At 35.2% G+C, this 20,918-nt stretch overlaps 2 protein-coding genes across 2 annotated transcripts in view; one reads left to right on the plus strand and one right to left on the minus strand.

Annotated features, from left to right (window-relative positions):
• Positions 1-2,769: 2,769 nt before the first annotated feature.
• On the minus strand, positions 2,770-15,882 carry LOC127832300 (ADP-ribosylation factor-like protein 8B). Its single transcript, XM_052357716.1, has 6 exons — positions 15,677-15,882; positions 10,959-11,039; positions 9,923-9,996; positions 7,181-7,342; positions 6,374-6,444; positions 2,770-4,138 (listed from the first exon to the last, which is right to left on the minus strand). Exons 1-6 carry the CDS (start codon positions 15,797-15,799, stop codon positions 4,095-4,097), a joined length of 555 nt encoding a protein of 184 aa, XP_052213676.1. The 5' UTR covers positions 15,800-15,882; the 3' UTR covers positions 2,770-4,094.
• Positions 15,883-20,491: 4,609 nt separating this feature from the next.
• The window catches only part of LOC127881746 (germinal-center associated nuclear protein-like), a 40,598-nt gene continuing 40,171 nt past the window's right edge, over positions 20,492-20,918 (plus strand). The window contains exon 1 of the mRNA XM_052429829.1: positions 20,492-20,510. The gene's annotated coding sequence lies outside the window, so the exon portion shown is untranslated. The remainder of the gene's footprint in view (positions 20,511-20,918) is intronic.

Below are 20,918 nucleotides of genomic sequence, written 5' to 3' on the forward strand. Positions count from 1 at the left end.
TCAGTCCTTTACCTACGTTGGTGACTGCTTCTTTCCTTCTCTTTCGCTAAGTAAAATGGCTAGCGAAAATGCAATTAACCCTTTGCATGCTGGGAAATTTGTCGTCTGCTAAAATGTCTTCTGCTGAATTTCTAAAATTAGCATTTTCTTCGATTTTTTTCAAAGAACACTATCAGAATAGCAAACAGTTTGGATCCTGTTGAGACGCCACGTTCTGTGGCGTCTCATCTGGATCCAAACTGTTTGCAAAGGCCTTCATAATCCGGTTCCCGCACTGTAAGGGTTAAGGGGAAGCGTGCCTTGAATGGCATATTATCGTCATTGTATAAATATGGTCAACTATCTAATTTGGTCTTCTTTAAACTGTTTAACAGTAAAATAAGTCCTGTTTTATTACATGGAAGTGAAATTTGGGGTTTTAAAGAAATTCAATGTATCGAATCGGTCCACCGACATGCCTGCAAAAGGTACCTTTGTGTTGATGAAAAAACATTTAATATCACGAGCCTCGGAGATTGTGGTCGCTACCCTATTGTAATAACTTCACAAATTAGATGCCTAAACTACTGGCTGAAAATAAAAAGCATGCCCGAAACCAGATACGTAAAAAATGCTATAATTTCTTATTGAACACAAACTTAAATCTCTACTTTAATTGGGCCAATGAAATTAAGAACTTACTTAGCACAAATGGATTTCATTACATTTGGATGAACCAGCATGTCCCAAACCCACACAAATTTATAAATGAATTCAGAGAAAGGGCTAAGTCCCAATACTTACAGAACTGGTTGAGTATAGTTAATACATCTCCCAAACTTGAATTATTTAAACATATTAAGTTACAATACGAACACGAATCATACTTAGACATCCTATGTATGCGCAAATTTAGGCGCAGTTTTGCCCAACTTCGTTCCGGAACCCTTCGGATAGAAATCGAAACAGGCAGATATTGCGGCATAACAAGAGAACAGCGACTTTGTCCAATTTGCAACACTGGTGAAATAGAAAACGAATTACATTTCTTATTCAAGTGCCTTGTATTGCAGGATATACGAAAAACATATATACAACTTAATTTTTTTTATAAACCCAAATACATGTATACATAAATTGTTTATAATGCTGTCAAGCAAAAATGAACAGACAATTAAACAAACTGCTTATTACATTGTTAAAGCACTTGAAACGCAAAAATTAATTCTTGATCTTTAATATAACCTTATTTAGAGGTTTGCCACAGGACTAAGCAATATTTTCAAATGAATGTTAAAGTGTTCTTAAGCTTAAAATGTAGTCTCTTACCGAGAAAGTCCTATATTTCGTTTCGATAGGCTTACTACTCGGTATACAATTTCTGTCAATTTACTGTAAGCCCTACCTATATAACCTAATTTCAGCTATTACTACTTGTAAGCATCCTAAACGCTGGCTTATAGATCTTTGTAGGTTATATGCTGGGTTTATAGTAACTTTATACAGTTATATATCGTATATATACTCATTAACATTTGTATATGTGTATGTATGCATATAAATGAATATAATTATATACATGCATGAATGTGCAGGCGTGCGGGCATGTGCGTGTTTCGGATGAATATGTGAATCTCTTTGCTCTACTACATGCAAATACTGTATAATGTTTTAGCATGCTATTGTTAAGCATTGTTTACCACTTGACTATATGTTTAAATACTATGCCAACCATTTGTGCACACACCATTGTCTTGCATGAATTGTAATATATATGTATATGTGTCAGGGGCCGGAGGCCTATATCACAAATAAACAGAGACAAAGCCTAGCGTCAAGAAAAAAGGCCTTGGCAAACAGCGTAGACCCTGATGAGACGCCGCATGATGCGGTGTCTCATCAGGTTCTGCGCTGTTTGCTAAAAGGAATATCTGTAAGAAGTATTCTTAATTTAGCAATAGATACTAGACATCCCTAATTTGGGAAATTAATTGATCCAATTGAGAAAGGATGAGAGAGTCCACTTGGCATAAATGGGTTAATGAAAATGATGTTGTTGTTCTTCCTAATAAGCACTCCTTGACCTATATGCCTCTAAATGCATTACACGAATGTCTACTTGCACCATTTCTAAACTACCGGTAAGGAGTGAAATACAATTTCTACTTTCATATAAAGGTCCATTTTAAAGAGAAGAAATGTCTTTCATTCATCAAAGACTCGCTGAAATGCCAATTAACCAAAACAAAGAATTACTATTGTAACAATGAACCAGTGCATGACTTTGATTCAATTAACAAAATAACAACTGCATTTCTTTAATTATGTAATTTGACAACAATAAATGACCTTCTAAGTAATGTTTTTAATGATTTAAATGAAGTATCAAGTAAATGGGCACTATTTCTACAAGACAATAAATCAAAGGTAATTAGCCTTCATCAAATTCCAGAGTGTTATGACTAGTGAGAATTTAATAAAATGTTTTTATAAGTCACTTAAGTCAATGATTCTATTACCTTTTAAACACATCTTCTTAGTACAAAGCATTTTCTCTAAATGGAACACTTAATTTTGCCTTTGTTCATCAAACAATTCCAAGACTTAAAGTGTTAATTTATGACTTTCTATTTCACTTTTTTCTCTAGCAGTATTTAGTAAAAAATAAAACCTGAATGAAGACAGGAAAGCTGCAATAATGCCACACTTTGGTTAATACTGTTCCAGGTCAAATAAATGAAAAAAAGTTGCATCAAAACTGCCATTTCGATATTGCACAAAAATCAAAGATTGAGAGGCACTTCATTTATTATTTAAATGTTTGACAATTTTAAAGTAAAGCAAGCAAATATTGTAATGAGTCAAACACCATCTCATCTCCATCAATCAATAGTGACCTAGCACATTTAGAAACTTCTTACTGAAAAGCTACTTTTAGTGCAAGGAGCCAACAGCTAAATAGAGTTGTACATGTAGATTCATATACTATTATATATGATACACATACAATAAACTTACATATTTGTGTAAATAAATGTCTGGTCCTTTAACTGACTGTTTCACAGCAGTACAATGTTGCTTAAAAATAAGTACTTTTTAATATGCACTTTTTGATTATCTAACAAATTGTATAATTGTACATGAATGTACGTGTACCTCATAAAGATTGTGAAACAAAATTATCCCAAGAACTTTATACATTCATTCTTTCCCTTAACAGCACAAAAATACTTTTATTGTTGTTTTTGGGGCAAAAAAGTACAAAAGGCAAGCAATTTAGCAAGTATCTCAGTAATGTTTACTTTTACTTGCATTCACCGCACTTAGTCAAATAGTGCAATGGAATATTTGAATAACAAGCTTTTCTTCAGCTTGACAGCTTCACTTGGAAAATTGATACAGTTTATTTACATCATGATGTTATACATTTTATTTTATTTTCTTATATACTTTCAAACAAATTAATCCTGCAAGTACACTTTCAGTAACAAAAAATGTATGTCTGCTGAAAACTGCCAATTTTTCATAATTGCCCAGCAACGATTGTTAGTAGATTGCTAAGGTAGTGTTTTCTGTAACAAATGTATTTAAATGCCCATGGACATTATGCACATAAAACACTAACGGAATAATTAAAAATGATGGCATTTTGAAATTTAACAAAAGAATCCACTTAAATTTGATAACAACAAGACATTTAATAAAAAATTGTACAGGAAAAATACAGCACTTATAAAAACAAACTCATTTACAAAAATATAACATCAAGTACAAAGAACACACTTTTAAACATTGCGTGAAAAAAAATGAAACAGTAATAAAACTCAAATGAATTTGAACCAAAATATATTGTTTTACTTATTACATATGCAAAACCAAAACAGCTGATTTTACATTTAATTTAAATTCAGCTACCCAGTTACAATTTTGTTCATTTCACTCTCCCTGGACATTCTCTAACTTCTCTAACCAAGCACCACATTGTTAATGCCTTTAAAATGCCTGGTTGTCTCATGTCCTGTGAATGCTATCTGTGCTATAAAGATTACACTGGCTTGTAGTATTGCTGCATGCTAATGAAAACAAGATGAGGCGTTCACTGCTTGGTCACTACTTTAATGTCCCTTTGAATGCTGTATTAACCACTGTAAGGTAATATCTGCAAACAAAATAGAAGAAAACAAAATCAAGCAAAGTAAATTTATTATGCAGACAACTGCACTGCAATCTTGAGAGCAAACACTTTTCCAAACAATGAGCAAATCAAAGCATTTGTTAATATTTCGTCCCCTCCCCGCAAAAATGGCCAATCTCAGTTTCGGCACGAAAACGGGTTTTTACATTTTCGCAACGGCAAAAACAGCCCGCTTCTCCCGCGAAGAATTCCAAGGTTCTATCCAATCAGCTTTCAAAGTTATACCATGTGAGGATTTGGCGAAGTTCGATTGGTTGGAACAAAAATTTCCAAACTAAATGTAAACAAGTAAAACACTATGAGAAAATTGTCTAACTCAAGCTGTAAAAGCTTCAGAGTTTGACACTTTTCTCAAATTGACTACAGAAACAGTCAAACTTCACTTTAAACATTAGGACACATGTAGGGATATCTAAAAAGTCATAATACAAAGTTTTAGCTTCATTCTGTAACTTTGTTTCAAATATGAAGGTTTTTCCTTCTCCTGAACACTTGAAAATATTGAGGTTGGCCATTTTCGCGGGGAAGGGACGATTTGTTTTTTTAAGTAGTCTTAAACATATTTATCATGAGATTGATTGTATTGAATGCCACCTTCTCATAGAGACACTTTCTAGTATTCTTCTTGGCAAGAACCAGTTCTTGGTGCATTTAATAAGATTTATGGAATGCTCCCTGAATGGAGATCAAACTTGGGACCTCACAGTCCCAAGGCAACTTATAATATTTTCAAAGTATACACTTACATTTAAACATTTACATGGCTGCAAAAATATGTTTCAGATTAAAGGACATACCTGTATGCATATTATAGAGTTTGTCAGATATTTTACTTTTTTATTACTTATATTGGTTAGGTGAATGTACCCTAAAAAGGCGTTTTATACTTATTGTGATCAACTGATCCTGAAAAATGAAGAAAATACGATACATTACTTGGGCAAACAGTTTCACTGTGAGGACACTCCTTATAATATTGTCAAGCAACCTGTGTAAGATTACAATTTTTATTTTTCTAGAAATCCTCTTCATTTACATTCATGGTGCATTTTTTAGTAAATTAATAAAAACCTAAGTGACTTTTAGTTTAAACACAGACTGATGACAAAACCATTTGGATTCAAAAGTTATTAGCATATTCAACAATTTCAAAAATGAAAGGGAAAACATATCTACATAGAACATATGCTTGATTGCACAATGTGGAAAATATGAAATCTAAACAATAAGGCAATTATTTACTCTAACAGATGTGAATATTAATGAGTCTTTTTGAATAATGGATTTAGATTGCAATGCATACAATAATTACACTGGCAATATCTCTTATCAAACAGTATAAGTTAGCAACTAGTATTGGGCACTTATCAGTGTCATAGCACCAGAAATATTGGAAACCATTTGACAAAAGTTTAACTACATTCAACCAGATCAATAATCATCCAATAAAATGATAGCTAACAATAGAACCAATAACATGGGCATCTCAATTTCCCACCACCTGCCCTCTTACTGGCTATTCTGTAATAATTCACTGCGTAAACCGGTAATGAGTGAAACAAGACTAACGCAGCAGTATGGAAGTTGCTTAAAAATTGATACCCAATATTGGTTGCTTAATTGATTTTGGTGATAGGACAGATATAGGACAAATTAACATCAAAACACAAAGTGCAGTCCAAACATGGCTTGTTTAGTAAATGTGACTGGTCCAAGATACTTACTTGATTATTAAATTAATTTTAATCCCCTGTTAAAGGCAATTTCCTTGTTTTTGCTCAAATGACTATTTCAAACTTTGTTTAGGCAAGAATACCCTGCTACACTTAACCCTTTGCATGCTGGGAAATTTGTCGTCTGCTTAAATGTCGTCTGCTGAATTTCTAAAATTAGCGTTTTCTTCTATTTTTTTCAAAGAATACTATCAGAATAGCAAACAGTTTGGATCCTGATGAGACGCCATGTTCTGTGGCGTCTCATCTGGATCCAAACTGTTTGCAAAGGCCTTCAAAATTCGGTTCCCGCACTGAAAGGGTTATACAAGATCATTTTATTGGCCACACAAATGGTCAAACAACATATTGCTTTACATGAGATTACAGATTGACAAACTTAAATTGTAATATTTTTAAACAGTTTTTCTTTCCTTTCAGCAACATCTGCTTCAACAATTAATCATAATATCATAAAGTGATTTACCTATATTTTCTTTTTCTTTGCACGATATTGAATAGCAACAAATTTCTCGGTCTTGAATTGATGACAAGTTCCTGAAAATATAAGAACATATCCATGTCCTTATTAAAATATATGGACATTTAAATTGATAAAATAGTTTGAAAATAAATAAACGATGCCTCAGATAAAAAACACACACTTATATAGTGTACATGTACTTTAACTACATTAAATTCACCCAAAAATGTACATAACTGCAAATTATCATGTACCGGTATTCATTGGTATGACATTAAAATGTAATGTTATAAAGCAACAGAAGCAGTTTTCGATTTTTAAACATATGTCACTGTAAACCTGTTACTCAAAGACAACACCACACATTTATTAAACAAATTAATATAAAGCTAGTTTAAACTACAAAATATCTGTAACACTGCTAAAAACATCATTATTTGTATAGTTCAAAACATTATGAGTATTGTTATCACGCCATTTCAATCTGAATGATATCCAACCCTAAGCATAATCCTGCTAAAAGGCTGGTCACATGAAAATATCTTGATCAGTTATTGATAGTCAAGACCTTAAATACATATGCTTTAAATCTGACTCGATACCTACTAAAGCTGTCACAGAGATGTTTCATGTTTACCTTAACCTGAGCATTGTGCAGACGCCCACAAAGGGTGAGCATTACAGCTTGAATCTGACATTTAAATATTTGTTTAGCTAAAAAAGAAGATTTTCATGACTGTCAGACATTTAAAAACAAATCTTTGTGGTTATTTAAGGCCAAAATGCAGGGTAAATTCAAACACAACGTACATTTGTTCAATGAGCTGTTTTTCATCTAGCGCCCCCGGGAGGTCTCTCTTGTTTCCGAGCACTAGAACTGGGATACCCTGCAGCTGTGGCTTATCTAGAAGGTTGTGGAGCTCATTCCGGGACGCCTCAATCTTGTCATGGTCAGCAGCATCAACCATGTACCTGGGAGAAAATAACATCCTCAAACAGCAGCATCAACCATGTACCTGGGAGAAAATAACATCATCAAACAGCAGCATCAACCATGTACCTGGGAGAAAATAACATCATGAAACAGCAGCATCAACCATGCACCTGGGGGAAAATAACATCATCAAACAGCAACATTAACCATGTACCTGGGAGAAAATAACATCATCAAACAGCACCATCAACCATGTACCTGGGAGAAAATAACATCCTCAAACAGCAGCATCAACCATGTACCTGGGACAGGGCTTTTTTTAAGCGGACGCCCGCTTGCCCGTGCCAGATTAAAATCGTCGCGGGCAAGTGATTTTCCAAAGTAGATAGTCCGCCGGGCAAGTCCGTTTCGTAATAGCATAATTGCAGTATTTTATTTCGACTTTTCCCCTTGTATCTATTTATTTTCTTTGGGTCAATATATTTTTTATTAAGTACAAGTAAAAGGAGATTTGATTGGTCGCTTGCGTTGTATAAGCCAATCTAAACTCTCAAAACAAGTTTTACCGGGCAGACGTTTCAACATGGCGGACGGTATATGCAGACCGTTCGTTTTATTTTTACTTGCTAAGAATGCATATGAAGAGTTTCTCACTTTTTTAAACTGCGAATAACTTGTATGTTACATATTCACAGTTAAGAATAGTGAGAAACTCTTCATCAACATGATTTTCAAACTCTGAACAATCATTTTCACAGTACTATTTTAAGCCCTCGCCCCTTTAATCTATGCCATAACTTGTATAGATATAGTGACAAGTATACCGGTTTAAAATTTTAATAGTAATAAACTCTTCATATGTATTGTATTCAATAGTGACTATTCAATGAAATAAAACTGTCCAGATTTTGTTTTGTTGACAACTGTATATGATTAAAACGATTATTATTTTATTTTTGATACATTCAATATAGCTGAAATTAAATCTAGCATAATAAGGCATGTGAATCAATGCTTTAAAGATTAAATGACAATAAAAAATTGACTTCAAAATAGGGCAACCAGTTTTTAATGAGGGCAAGTAGATGTTCAAAGTAACTTGCCCCCCGGGCAAGTGAGTGTCAATTTCTTACGTTAACCCCTGTGGGAGAAAAAATAACATCATGAAACAGCAACATTAACCATGTACCTGGGAGAAAATATCATCATCAAACAGCAGCATCAACCATGTACCTGGGGGGAAATAACATCATCAAACAGCAGCATCAACCATGTACCTGAAGGAAATAACATCATCAAACAGCAGCATCAACCATGTACCTGGGAGAAAATAACATCATCAAACAGCAACATTAACCATGTACCTGGGAGAAAATAACATCATCAAACAGCACATTAACCATGTACCTGAGAGAAAATAATATCATCAAACAGCAACATTAACCATGTACCTGGGGTAAATAACATCATCAAACAGCAACATTAACCAAGTACCTGGGAGAAAATAACATCATTAAACAGCAACATTTACCATGTACCTGGGAGAAAATAACATCATCAAACAGCAGCATCAACCATGTACCTGGGAGAAAATAACATCATTAAACAGCAGCATCAACCATGTACCTGAGAGAAAATAACATCATCAAACAGCAACATTAACCATGTACCTGGGGGAAAATAACATCATCAAACAGCAGCATCAACCATGTACCTGGGAGAAAATAACATCATCAAACAGCACCATCAACTATGTACCTGGGGGAAAATAACATCATCAAACAGAAACATTAACCATGTACCTGGGAGAAAATAACATCATCAAACAGCAACATTAACCATGTACCTAAGGGAAAATAACATCATCAAACAGCAGCATCAACCATGTACCTGGGAGAAAATAACATCATCAAACAGCACCATCAACTTTGTACCTGGGGGAAAATAACATCATCAAACAGAAACATTAACCATGTACCTGGGAGGAAATAACATCATCAAACAGCACCATCAACCATGTACCTGGGAGAAAATAACATCATCATACAGCAGCATCAACCATGTACCTGGGAGAAAATAACATCATCAAATTCGTTTTTGCTACAGTACCTGGTATTCAGATAAACAGTGGACAAAAAAACACAACCTTCCGGTAAGGCGGTCTCACTACCATTTACATGCAGTCTATTTATATTTCAAACAACAAAAGCTTCTCTTGTTCATCTGTCTTTTTACTATTTAAAGAATATTTCACTGTGGTAGGCAAGTAAATCACACTTATTAGGGTATGTTTGTTGAAAAGTATCATATCACATGCTTGTTGCTGTAACTTACAGGGGGAAAATGGAGTGGGGCATAATGTCATTACTAAATACCATAGAAGTTTTTTGACCAGACCAGAAATTAAATGGCATGCATTTTTATACAAAAAGGACTTTGCTACTCTAATGGCTTTCAAGGGCATGATATTTAGGAAAAGGCCTGTCAGGGCCTTATTGGTATATTATATCTATTTGATATTTGTCTTTCATTCATATTTAAACCAGAAAAATTGAAGTGGGATGACAAAGTGCTAAGGAATCCATCATAATTATAACAGAATGAGATATGTTACTTACACAATTGCATTTACTCCTCTGCAGTATCGTTCCCACATACTTCTAAACCTTGGCTGCCCACCAATGTCCCATAACTGCCAATTACAAACATGGTCGATAACAATCAACATTTACTTCTAGGGCTCAAGATGATAATTACAGTATCTATCATACAACACTTCTGTTGATGCATATGATTTCACTTAACATCATAATCAATTTAAAAACAAGAAAATTTGTTGAATTGATATCCCCCCGCCAATATGCTTCTGGACACAAAAGTGTTATATTTGACACTCAAAAAAGCATTTTTTCAAGATACAAAGGGCCATAACTCCGTTATTAACAGATGGTTTACAATATTTATACTCCAGGGCCCTCAATCCATTTTAGGGGAAGCGGGTCGCTACCCATAGCAAGGGGAATTTTCGCGGCGTTTCCCTTTTGGGGGGGATTTTTTACTTACTCTCTAATTATAACATTTGTACAATGTTTGCACGATATTCATTTCTTTTTTCATAATTTAGTATGTTTGACAAGATTAAATTAAAATAGAATTGAGATATAAACAATATCCCTCCGCCTAAGGCGGGGGATAATAACTACTCAAGTATTTAAATTTTGACTCTATTTTAGTTTACACAATCAAGATGCAGTAACATTCTTTACCAATCAGAAATAATGAAAATATTGTTTTTAATTAAGGTAAAGAATCAAGATACCCGATAATAAGCTAGGTGCATAATGCTGTCCCCATTCTTGAGAGGTAACTTAAGATTTAAATGCTGATCAAATTTTGAGCACCACAAATATGTAAGAAATATATTGTTGCCTGATGAGTTTTAACCCTTTCAGTGCAGGAACCGAATTTTGAGGCCTTTGCAAACAGTTTGGATCCAGATGAGACGCCACAGAACGTGGCGTCTCATCAGGATCCAAACTGTTTGCTATTCTGATAATATTCTTTGAAAAAAATCGAAGAAAATGCTAATTTTAGAAATTCAGCAGACGACATTTTAGCAGACGACAAATTTCCCAGCATGCAAAGGGTTAATACCTTTATTGTGACATTGCCTTTGCTGATTTTTCTCATATTGAATCCCACTGTTGGAATCATATCTTCACTAAACTGACCAGACTGAAAAGAAGAATTAACATTATTCAATAAGAATTGTATGGCTAAGAACATTTAAAAACCAAGTCATAAAATAAGTTTACAGTTTTGATAATACAAATAAAATAGAAATTTTACATAGATTCATTAACAACTTTATTCAAAGGGCATATTTTTGTATATGCGTTCAAATCTTATACAATCATGTACATGTTTGTAAAATGTGTGTGATTAAAGAGTAAAAATTGAGTTGAAACATGTGTTTGAACTTTGGGGCCAACAGAGAGTGAACAAACTCATCAAACTGACTTAAACTGAGTATTGTTGGGAGTGAAAACAAAAATCAAAGATAAATATTTATTATTTATAACATGCATTATTACATGTAAGTTATAGTTTTACATCAAAAAGCACTTGCTTTCTGTCCCCTACTATGGGGCTGTATACATGGCCATCTGTATTAACAGTAGGGCGCTTCAAGATATGCAGATTGAATTATATAAAATATTATATTTTTTTGTTAATTAATGAGGGTAAGAGAACACAATTATAAACAAGAGCTGTCTCCATAGGATGACATATGCCCCCAATAAACGCTTTGATAGAAGTTATTGAAATGCACTAAGTGACCCCGTGACCTTGTTTTTTAACTGGCATGACCCATATTCGAACTTGACCTAGATATTGTCTAGATACAATTTTTGACCAAGTTTGGTAAAGATCGGATGAAAACTATTTGAATAAGAGAGCGGACACGAAATGTGTGATAGACTGACAGCCTGACAGACGGACAGTGCGAAAACTATATACCCCCTTTTCTTTGAAAGAGGGAATAAAAAGGTTACATGTGAGTATAGAAATTGTTGTTTAAATCATTATATTTTGTTTGTCAGTTACAAATTATTATTTATTATTTCTAGAATACAATGATTATGGTACAAATGAAACAAGAGGGCCAATATAGCCCTAGTTCGCTCACCTGAGAGGAGTCGGTTCATTCAATCTTTACCAAATGTCAAACTTGACCTAGATATTGTCCAGACAAACATCCTGGTAAAGTTATATCATTATTTCATCTGCGAGTCATGATCAATGTACCTATGAAGTTTCATGATCCTAGGCGTAAGCATTCTTGAGTTATCATCCGCAAACCATTTTTCTAAGTTGAGTCACCGTGACCTTGACAGCCATTGTGTGAATACGTTTTTGGCACTGTGACCTTGACCTTTATCTAGTGACCTGATAATCAATAGGGGTCATCTGCGAGTCATGATCAATATACCTATGAAGTTTCATGAACCTTGGCATAAGCGTTCTTGAGTTATCATCCAGAAACCATTTTACTATTTCAGGTCACCGTGACCTTGACCTTTGACTTAGTGACCTGAAAATCAATAGGGGTCATCTTCGAGTCATGATCAATGTACCTATGAAGTTTCATGATCCTAGGCGTAAGCATTCTTGAGTTATCATCCGCAAACCATTTTTCTAAGTTGAGTCACCGTGACCTTGACAGCCATTGTGTGAATACGTTTTTGGCACTGTGACCTTGACCTTTATCTAGTGACCTGATAATCAATAGGGGTCATCTGCGATCAATATACCTATGAAATTTCATGAACCTTGACATAAGCGTTCTTGAGTTATCATCCAGAAACCATTTTACTATTTCAGGTCACCGTGACCTTGACCTTTGACTTAGTGACCTGAAAATCAATAGGGGTCATCTTCGAGTCATGATCAATGTACCTATGAAGTTTCATGATCGTAGGTATTAGCGTTCTTGAGTTATCATCTGGAAACCATTTTACTATTTCGGGTCATCGTGACCTTGACCTTTGACCTAGTGACCAGAAATCAATAGGGGTCATCTGCGAGTCATGATCAATGTACCTATGAAGTTTCATGATCCTTGGCATAAGCGCTCTTGAGTTATCATCCGGAAACCATCTGGTGGACGGACGGACGGACATGAGCAAAACAATATACCCCCTCTTCTTCGAAAGGGGGGGGGCATAATGAGAAAACTGCCCCCTCCCAGAAGCCATGTTATTCAACTGACCGGAACCATTTTTGAACACAACTCTCGTATCAAGGAAACAAATGTTCTGAGCAAATTTCATGAAAATTGGACCAATGTGACTTCTACTGTGTTCACATGTTTTCACTATATACATATAGAGAAAAATGTCCCGCCCACTGGCGGCCATGTTTTTCACCGATCCCGACCATTTTCAAACTTGTAAGAGATATCAATAAAACCAATGTTTTGACCAACTTTCATGATGATTGGGCAAAAATTGTGATTTCTAGAGTGTTTACAAGGTTTCTCTATAGCCAAATAGGGAAAACTGCCACTATATACATATAGAGAAAAATGCCCTGCCCACTGGCGGCCGTGTTTTTTCACCGATCTCGACCATTTTCGAACTCGTCTGAGACATCAATTGAACCAATGTTTTGACCAACTTTCATGATGATTGGGCAAAAATTGTGACTTCTAGAGTGTTTACAAGGTTTCTCTATAGCCAAATAAGGAAAACTGCCCCGCCCACTGGCGGCCATGTTTTTCAACGGATCGGAACCACTTTTGAACTCAACCAAGATATTATTAAGATAAACATTTTGACAAAGTTACATGAAGATTGGGCATGAAATGTGACTTCTACAGTGTTTACAAGGTTTTTCTTTTTTTGACCTAGTGACCTAATTTTTGACCTAGCACAACCTAGTTTTGCCGAGATTTCATTGGGACAAAGCTTCTGACCAAGTTTCATGAAGATGGGACAAGAAATGTGGCCTCTATAGTGTTTACGAGCAAATGTTTACGGACGGACGGACATACGACGGACAAAGACCGGTCAGAAAAGCTCACCTGAGCAATCAGATGAGCTAATAATAATTTTATTTTTGGAATTCTAGGTGAATTATTTCCAACTAACATATTAGCAATTTGTTATGGCCTAACCCAAAATAAATTATTTTGTTTACATACATAAGTAAGGAAGGTATCAACTTTTTTCAGTTTTATTTCAGCATTTGGGGAAGATAGCCCATGGCTTTGAAAATGGGAATTTTATCGGCATTTTCAAGAAATCGGGAAAATAAATTGGGATTTAAAACTACATGAAAGAGTTCAACATCTTTAATCACAAACACCACAAACACCATCATGATCAGCAGTCTTCCACATAATAAGCTCACACAAAGTCTTCAGTCAAAAACTTATTTCCCTAGTTTCAACATGTTGAATATCAGTCAGCACTTTGCTTTCGGAAATCAAATATGACGATGCAAAAGAGTCACTTGTTATTAAATTACTATCATGGACAATGGAAGGAGTTTCAATGGGAGGACTATTGTACTTGTTGACGATGTTTGTTTATTTAATGAGGCTTGCTTAACAAAAATCAACAGTTTTCATTTGGCCACGTTTTTGCTTAGGAATATTTTTCACGAAATATAATACTAATATATCTTAGAATTGTGCGACATATTTGTTTTCCATTCAGCTGAATCACAAAACACTTAAATTTCATCACAAATATAATAAGCGCCTGAAAAACACAGAAAATATCAGGCACACTAATAATGCCGGGGTCATCCAAATCGCAGTATACCTAAAAAACGTATGAGACTGGATCGGACTACGCTTTGTTAAAAATCGAAACAGCCCATGTCATTAGCGTTTTTTTCCCAATTGGGAATTTTTTAGCAAATTTTGGTTACTTTTTGCAATTGTTTATAATAGCAGAATGTCTGCTATAAAATCAGGCCAAAAAAACCTGTTTTGTGATCACTTTATACTGGAAATAGTTTTGTCTGCTACTATTTACCGCTTGCCTTCCAAACGTTTATAACAATAATTATTTATCATAGCTAGTGTATGTCATGATGTTGTCTGATAGCCATTTTTGACTGTGGTCGGTTATTATACTCAAACCAATAAGAGACCTACTTGTTAAATCTAAAAGAAAACATCTCTTGATGCCAATATCAATAGATTCTTTGTAATTTTTATCTTCATCAATGATAAAGAGCATAATTTCAAGCCGAAATCTACAAATCCATCTTGAAATTAAATAACCAATTTAACTTCTTCGTAACCTTTTCAAATTACGTCTATTAGCAGGTGCTTGGGTCTGAAATTGTTATAATTGTTGAAATTCTTGGGGTTGTACACAGTTTTTGTTTTGTTTTTAAATTTGATTTTAGTGCTTTGTATCATGTTTACCTCAGAGATACCCGATGTGGTTATATATAAGTATGACACACAGTGGTTGTGTTTTTGTTGTTAAAATTTATGGTTTTTGTTGTTAAAAAGTAAAGCTGAAATGCAGTACTGTCAAATGTGACAGTCTATTTTGCTATTTTGTCACTTATCTGACATATAAACATGGTTTACGAGGTAATTGATTAATCCTTTGGTTCACCCAAGATACCATGTTGCACACTACATTTTATTATTAGAGGCTTGTTCAGGTTGTTATGAATAGGTAAAGTTTGGCCATAACATATAATTTCTTAAATTAAAGAAATACAACTTTTTTAATACCAGCAGCACATACAGATATACAGAACACTTCAAATTATGTGTGTTTTATTATATTATTATTATAATTTGACAGGTAGTGGGTGGGGACATAAAAAGCACTTCTCACCGCAATGACATTAACGAACGTGGTTTTTCCTGAGTATTGCAGACCAACCAACGTCAGCTCCATTTCCTCCTTCCAAAAGAGGCTTTTGAACCAGTCTAAGATTCTTTGGAAGAACGACAACATTTTGCATTTAGTGTCTGCTTTCACTTCCTACAATGGATGAGAAAACATACAAATCACATGACACTGACAGATAGATCGAATTTGTGACGTCACTAAAATCACATACCCTACAGTACGAACAATACCAATTACAAGAGCGATCTTAATCTTTTCCTATACAAACATCCACAATAGAAAATCAATTTTGCTAAAATAATGCTTTATATTTATTAAAATTAAATACGTGTTGAATGTGGTTTTTTTTGCAAAACACAATAATGAGACAAATGAAAAGACAAGAAAATAACAGATATACTGATTGCACTCATATGGCTTTCTTACGGATAGTTTCATCTATAATCTCGCCCGTCTTTCATCAAGGGAAACACTAGACACACGAAGCGATACACGATATTTTTCGCGACAGTCGTGGCGACGAACGATATTTTGCGCCACAGTCACGGCGACGCACGATAATTTGCGCGACAGTCGCGGCGACGCACCATATATTTTACACGATATATCGCCCTTGTGTAGGTAGCCCAAAAGGCGATATATCGTGTTAAATATATCATGCGTCGCCGCGACTGTCGCGCAAACTATCGTGCGTCGTCGCGACTGTCGCGCAAAATATCGTGCGTCGCCGCAATTGTCGCGCAAAATATCGCGCGTCGCTTCGTGTGTTTAGTGTCGCCCTTTGAACGCGAGACACGAATCTTTTCGCGACAGTCGCGGCGACGCACCATATTGTTTGCGACAGTCGCGGCGACGCACGATATTTTTCGCGACTAGTCGCGGCGACGCACGATATATTTAACACGATATATCGCCTTTTGGGCTACCTACACAAGGGCGATATATCGTGTAAAATATATCGTGCGTCGCCGCGACTGGCGCGAAAAATATCGTGCGTCGCCGCGACTGTCGCGAAAAATATCGTTTATCGCTTCGTGTGTCTAGTGTCGCCCTTGATGAAAAAAGGGCGAGATTATATATGACATTATCCGGATTCCGTACTTTCTAGACGGAACATTATGTTGAAAAACAATACAGACTATCCAAAGATCTATAAATCGTGATAGATCTTTGGACTATCAGACGAATAAAAAGCAATTATTTAGACATTATGAAAATATTAAGAGTTATGACGCAAGAATCTTTATCGAAAATTTAGAGACCGACAATTGTGACACACTGTTTATGTGAACTTACACCAGTCTCTGATTACCCATTAGACATAGTAGGCAGTAGCCCCGCGACTTTAAGGGGCCTAATTAGACCGTGAAAAAATTAATTGTCTTAGTTACGTCGACTTACCTTCAAAATTTAAAAAGCCAATTAGTTCATAAAAAATGTTATATTCCGATTTAAGGTACAAAATTGTCTTACCAAGTTGCATTCATTTATTATCTGAAAACGCGCACGTTTTTCTTCATATAATAATTACAATGTCGTATTGGCATCACGTTATTATAATGATATTTGATACTTTGGACATTGTCATAGTTTATATCTTGCCAGCCTAGGCACCGGTAAGCTAACTTTAAACGAATGAAATCAATTATGAACTGGCGTTCAATTAAGTAGGCACTAGGCCGACTAGGGGCCTTGGGTGTGTGCCCCAAAAGTTTCACTGCCTATGAGCCTCCGCGGTGCTAATCCGGCATTGGCTGACACTATGCAGACTTACAATAGAGATAGCTTGGCTGAACATATATAAAAAGGCGAGCACAATATATTGACAAAGAGTAGCGGATCCGTGGTTTAGTGGTAACACACTGGCTTCACAATCCAGAGATCGCTGGTTCGATCCCCCGCTGCACCTAACCTACTAACTCGTCTTTCGCATGAGACGTTTAACCGAGGTTCGGTGTACTAGGTGCTATACACCGGGCACTTAAAGTCACTATCACGCTCACCAATACATACGGCTACTGTATTATGCTATATAAAACATTCGACAACAAGTAGTACCATACGATGGTTAATTACAATAGGAAGACCCTAGAAACAAGTAACATTGATGTAAAAACGTTATATTACAAGCATTCTGCAAGTTTTAAGAATCTAAATATCTAAATATCGTTCCACGATGTAATCTACTTTCGCTTTCGAGTCAGGATCGGATTCATTCGGGTTGCGTTCATTTGCATAATTTATACAAGCCATTTTCGCATTCGCTAAGTTCCAGTTACCCAGAATTCATTTTGATTTCACAGAATGATTATTCATGAGAGCTACGTCATGCTTCCGACGCTTACCGTATCCAATCTCGTGTTCGCCCGTAAATATTCGGATATTTCACGGGAGATATAAATGGAATTATTTGTGGCCACAAAAAAAATAAAAACGAGCATTTTGTATCTCGTTAAATCAATTCTACCAGACAACATCTAACGTTGAAATTTCGCATTTTGCTAAAAGGAACATTAATTTTTTATGGGTAAGCTTTATTTAACGAAATATTCGATACTTTTGAGCGTGATTGTTACTTTAAAGAGACAGGGTCACCACTGGAACGGAGTGTCTCCTGTATCTTGCACTATCCCCCGTAACCAACTAACACGTCTTTCTGGGGCCGGTGCACTCGATAAAAAAAATAATGAAAAAATGAAATATTGACAAATAATCTGGACTGACATCCCGTCTGCACGAACCAGACGGATAAAAAATCATGATGAAATATACACATTGTCAAACTATACAGGTAAAATAGACTGACTGACTATGTGCACAACACCTGACACTATGGACTGGCAAAGGACTAACAAACAATATAGAAATACCGATGATACAGAAGTAAAGTACAAACGGATAAGCAATACATATCGACGGACATTACATTAATATGAAAATACTGCCCGAATAATAATACATATAACTTATCACTACCGACTTAATAAAACGGAATGACAATACAGATTACGATGTATGACGTACAATACAGATGGATTGACAAAACAGACACAACATACTTATTAACAATAACACTATATTAGAACAAAGGAATGCTGAACGATTTATGACCACACTACCAACAAATAGCTAGACGCGCAGAAAGGCGCTTTGTAGTATGGATCCTCGTGCAAGAAGGGTAGAGAATATTTGCATATTATAATTATTACAAACGAAATCAGTTATACGACGGACTGACACTATATACTGACAGACACATAATTAATGGTTATACTGTCTGGATGCATGAAAATATTGACGCATGAATTATTACTACGTATTGTCCGTTTTAAAGTTTGTAAAATACCAGGTTCTGTCTTGAGCACTTATGTTTGTTTGTAACCTCTACTATAGGGTAGAGTTACGACTTTTACAGCAACAACAACAATAAACAAGCGCAGAATTAATATCCAAATGACTTGCCGTCAAAATTTCACTTAAACGAATTTTAGCCAGTAAGTTGTTAGACATTTAACAATTAATTATCCATATTTTATTAATTTCCGTAGGACATGCTTACTTATCATTCCGGTTATTTCTTGTATGCGATATTACTAATTTCGGACAAAGTTCGGACATATTTTCAGTTTTTATTTCCTTGAAAATGTTTGGTGATTTTTTTTAAGTATCTTATGAAATTAAATGTCCTTATTGACGCACAGTGCGCGTGTTTTTTTAAGACCCCTGCGCGTTAAATTTGAACCACTATTACCGATTTCCTCACATTTGAACAGTGTAACATTTGTATTACCTGCAGCTCACAACATTGTTTAATCCAATCGTATGACATAGTCTGCTGCAGATCAGCTACATCGCGATAACCAATTTAACGCAAATCGACCGTGGATCCTATTTTATTTTTCATCGACTTAAATATTTCCACATTAAAAGACGCTCGCCATTAAATCCAGTTTGACCAGGTATTTCGTGCCCTCACTGCGTTTAGTTAATAAGTATTTATAGTGTGATAAACAATACACCCGAACACTCAATACCAGACAGTTGGCGTCATTGGCATAAAGCGCACATGCCACCCATGACAACGTCCTTTCACTGCTGTCTAGCACCCGAGTTACACTCAGTCTTCAAGGAATATACATGGACAAAATATGTAATCAATAATGAACAATGTAAAAGGTAATTGCTTAACAGAAACAGCGTTCTCGTTCCATTTTGTTTTAAGAAACCAAATGCATAATTATCGTACGCGATCACGATCACCAAGTTTTGATACTGCACACTACAGTACAATTTTTTTAATGAAAGTAGTTTCTATAGTTCTCGTGGTTTTCTGCACTGTAATTTTTTTTATATCTATACACCCACACTTTTCAAGCAGACGACATGTGGGGTGCACTTTTCATAAAATTTATTTAAATGTCGCGTATAAAGTGAAATTCAGATACGCGTTTCGGACTTTACATGGGTATTTCAGTGAAAATTTAAATTGCAAGTATTTCTGTTTTGTAATGCTGAATTTCTATAGCAGCTACAATAACAAGTCTATATCTCTATGATATATCACTCACCTGTGAGTAATTATTATTATTGTTGGTTTGTAACCTACATAGTATACTCGCACTGTAGCATATTTACGGTGTCACCTTGTTGCAAACAAAATGGCCACAAAAACGATGTTTTGAAATGTTATGTTCCACTCTTTAATGGCTTACTGGCTACATAAATTTTATCTTATGGTTCCGATAAATTCCAATGAACCCCAGATAAGACGGCCTGCGCGTCTATTAGGGCATGAGCGTCAATTAGGACATATACGGTAACTTAAGACGTACTCTTTTATATAAAAGTCAAATTATATCGGGGCTCAGGTGATTTGGGAATATAAAGATAGTTTTCTTTAAAATGGTTGAGGTAAATGCATAAGTTTTAGGGCCCTTAATCCATTTTAGCGGAAGCGGGTCGCTAATGCAATTAATATCTACAAGCGGTATACAGAGCGGAACAGGCATATATCATTTTATGGGCTTTATTTATTATACTATCAGTATGAAGAAATGTGTTAATACATTTACACGCAATATTTTTGTTCTTTTATTTCAATGTTTTAGAGTTAAACAGTCATATAACATACTGAATAAACTTAGCGCAATAAACGGGTTATAATACATTTTAAACAAATCTTACCTTAGACTCAAAAACTTTGGCACAGTGTCTGACTCTGTTT

The sequence above is a fragment of the Dreissena polymorpha genome, chromosome 5 (assembly GCF_020536995.1).
Source record: "Dreissena polymorpha isolate Duluth1 chromosome 5, UMN_Dpol_1.0, whole genome shotgun sequence".
Taxonomy (NCBI): domain Eukaryota; kingdom Metazoa; phylum Mollusca; class Bivalvia; order Myida; family Dreissenidae; genus Dreissena; species Dreissena polymorpha.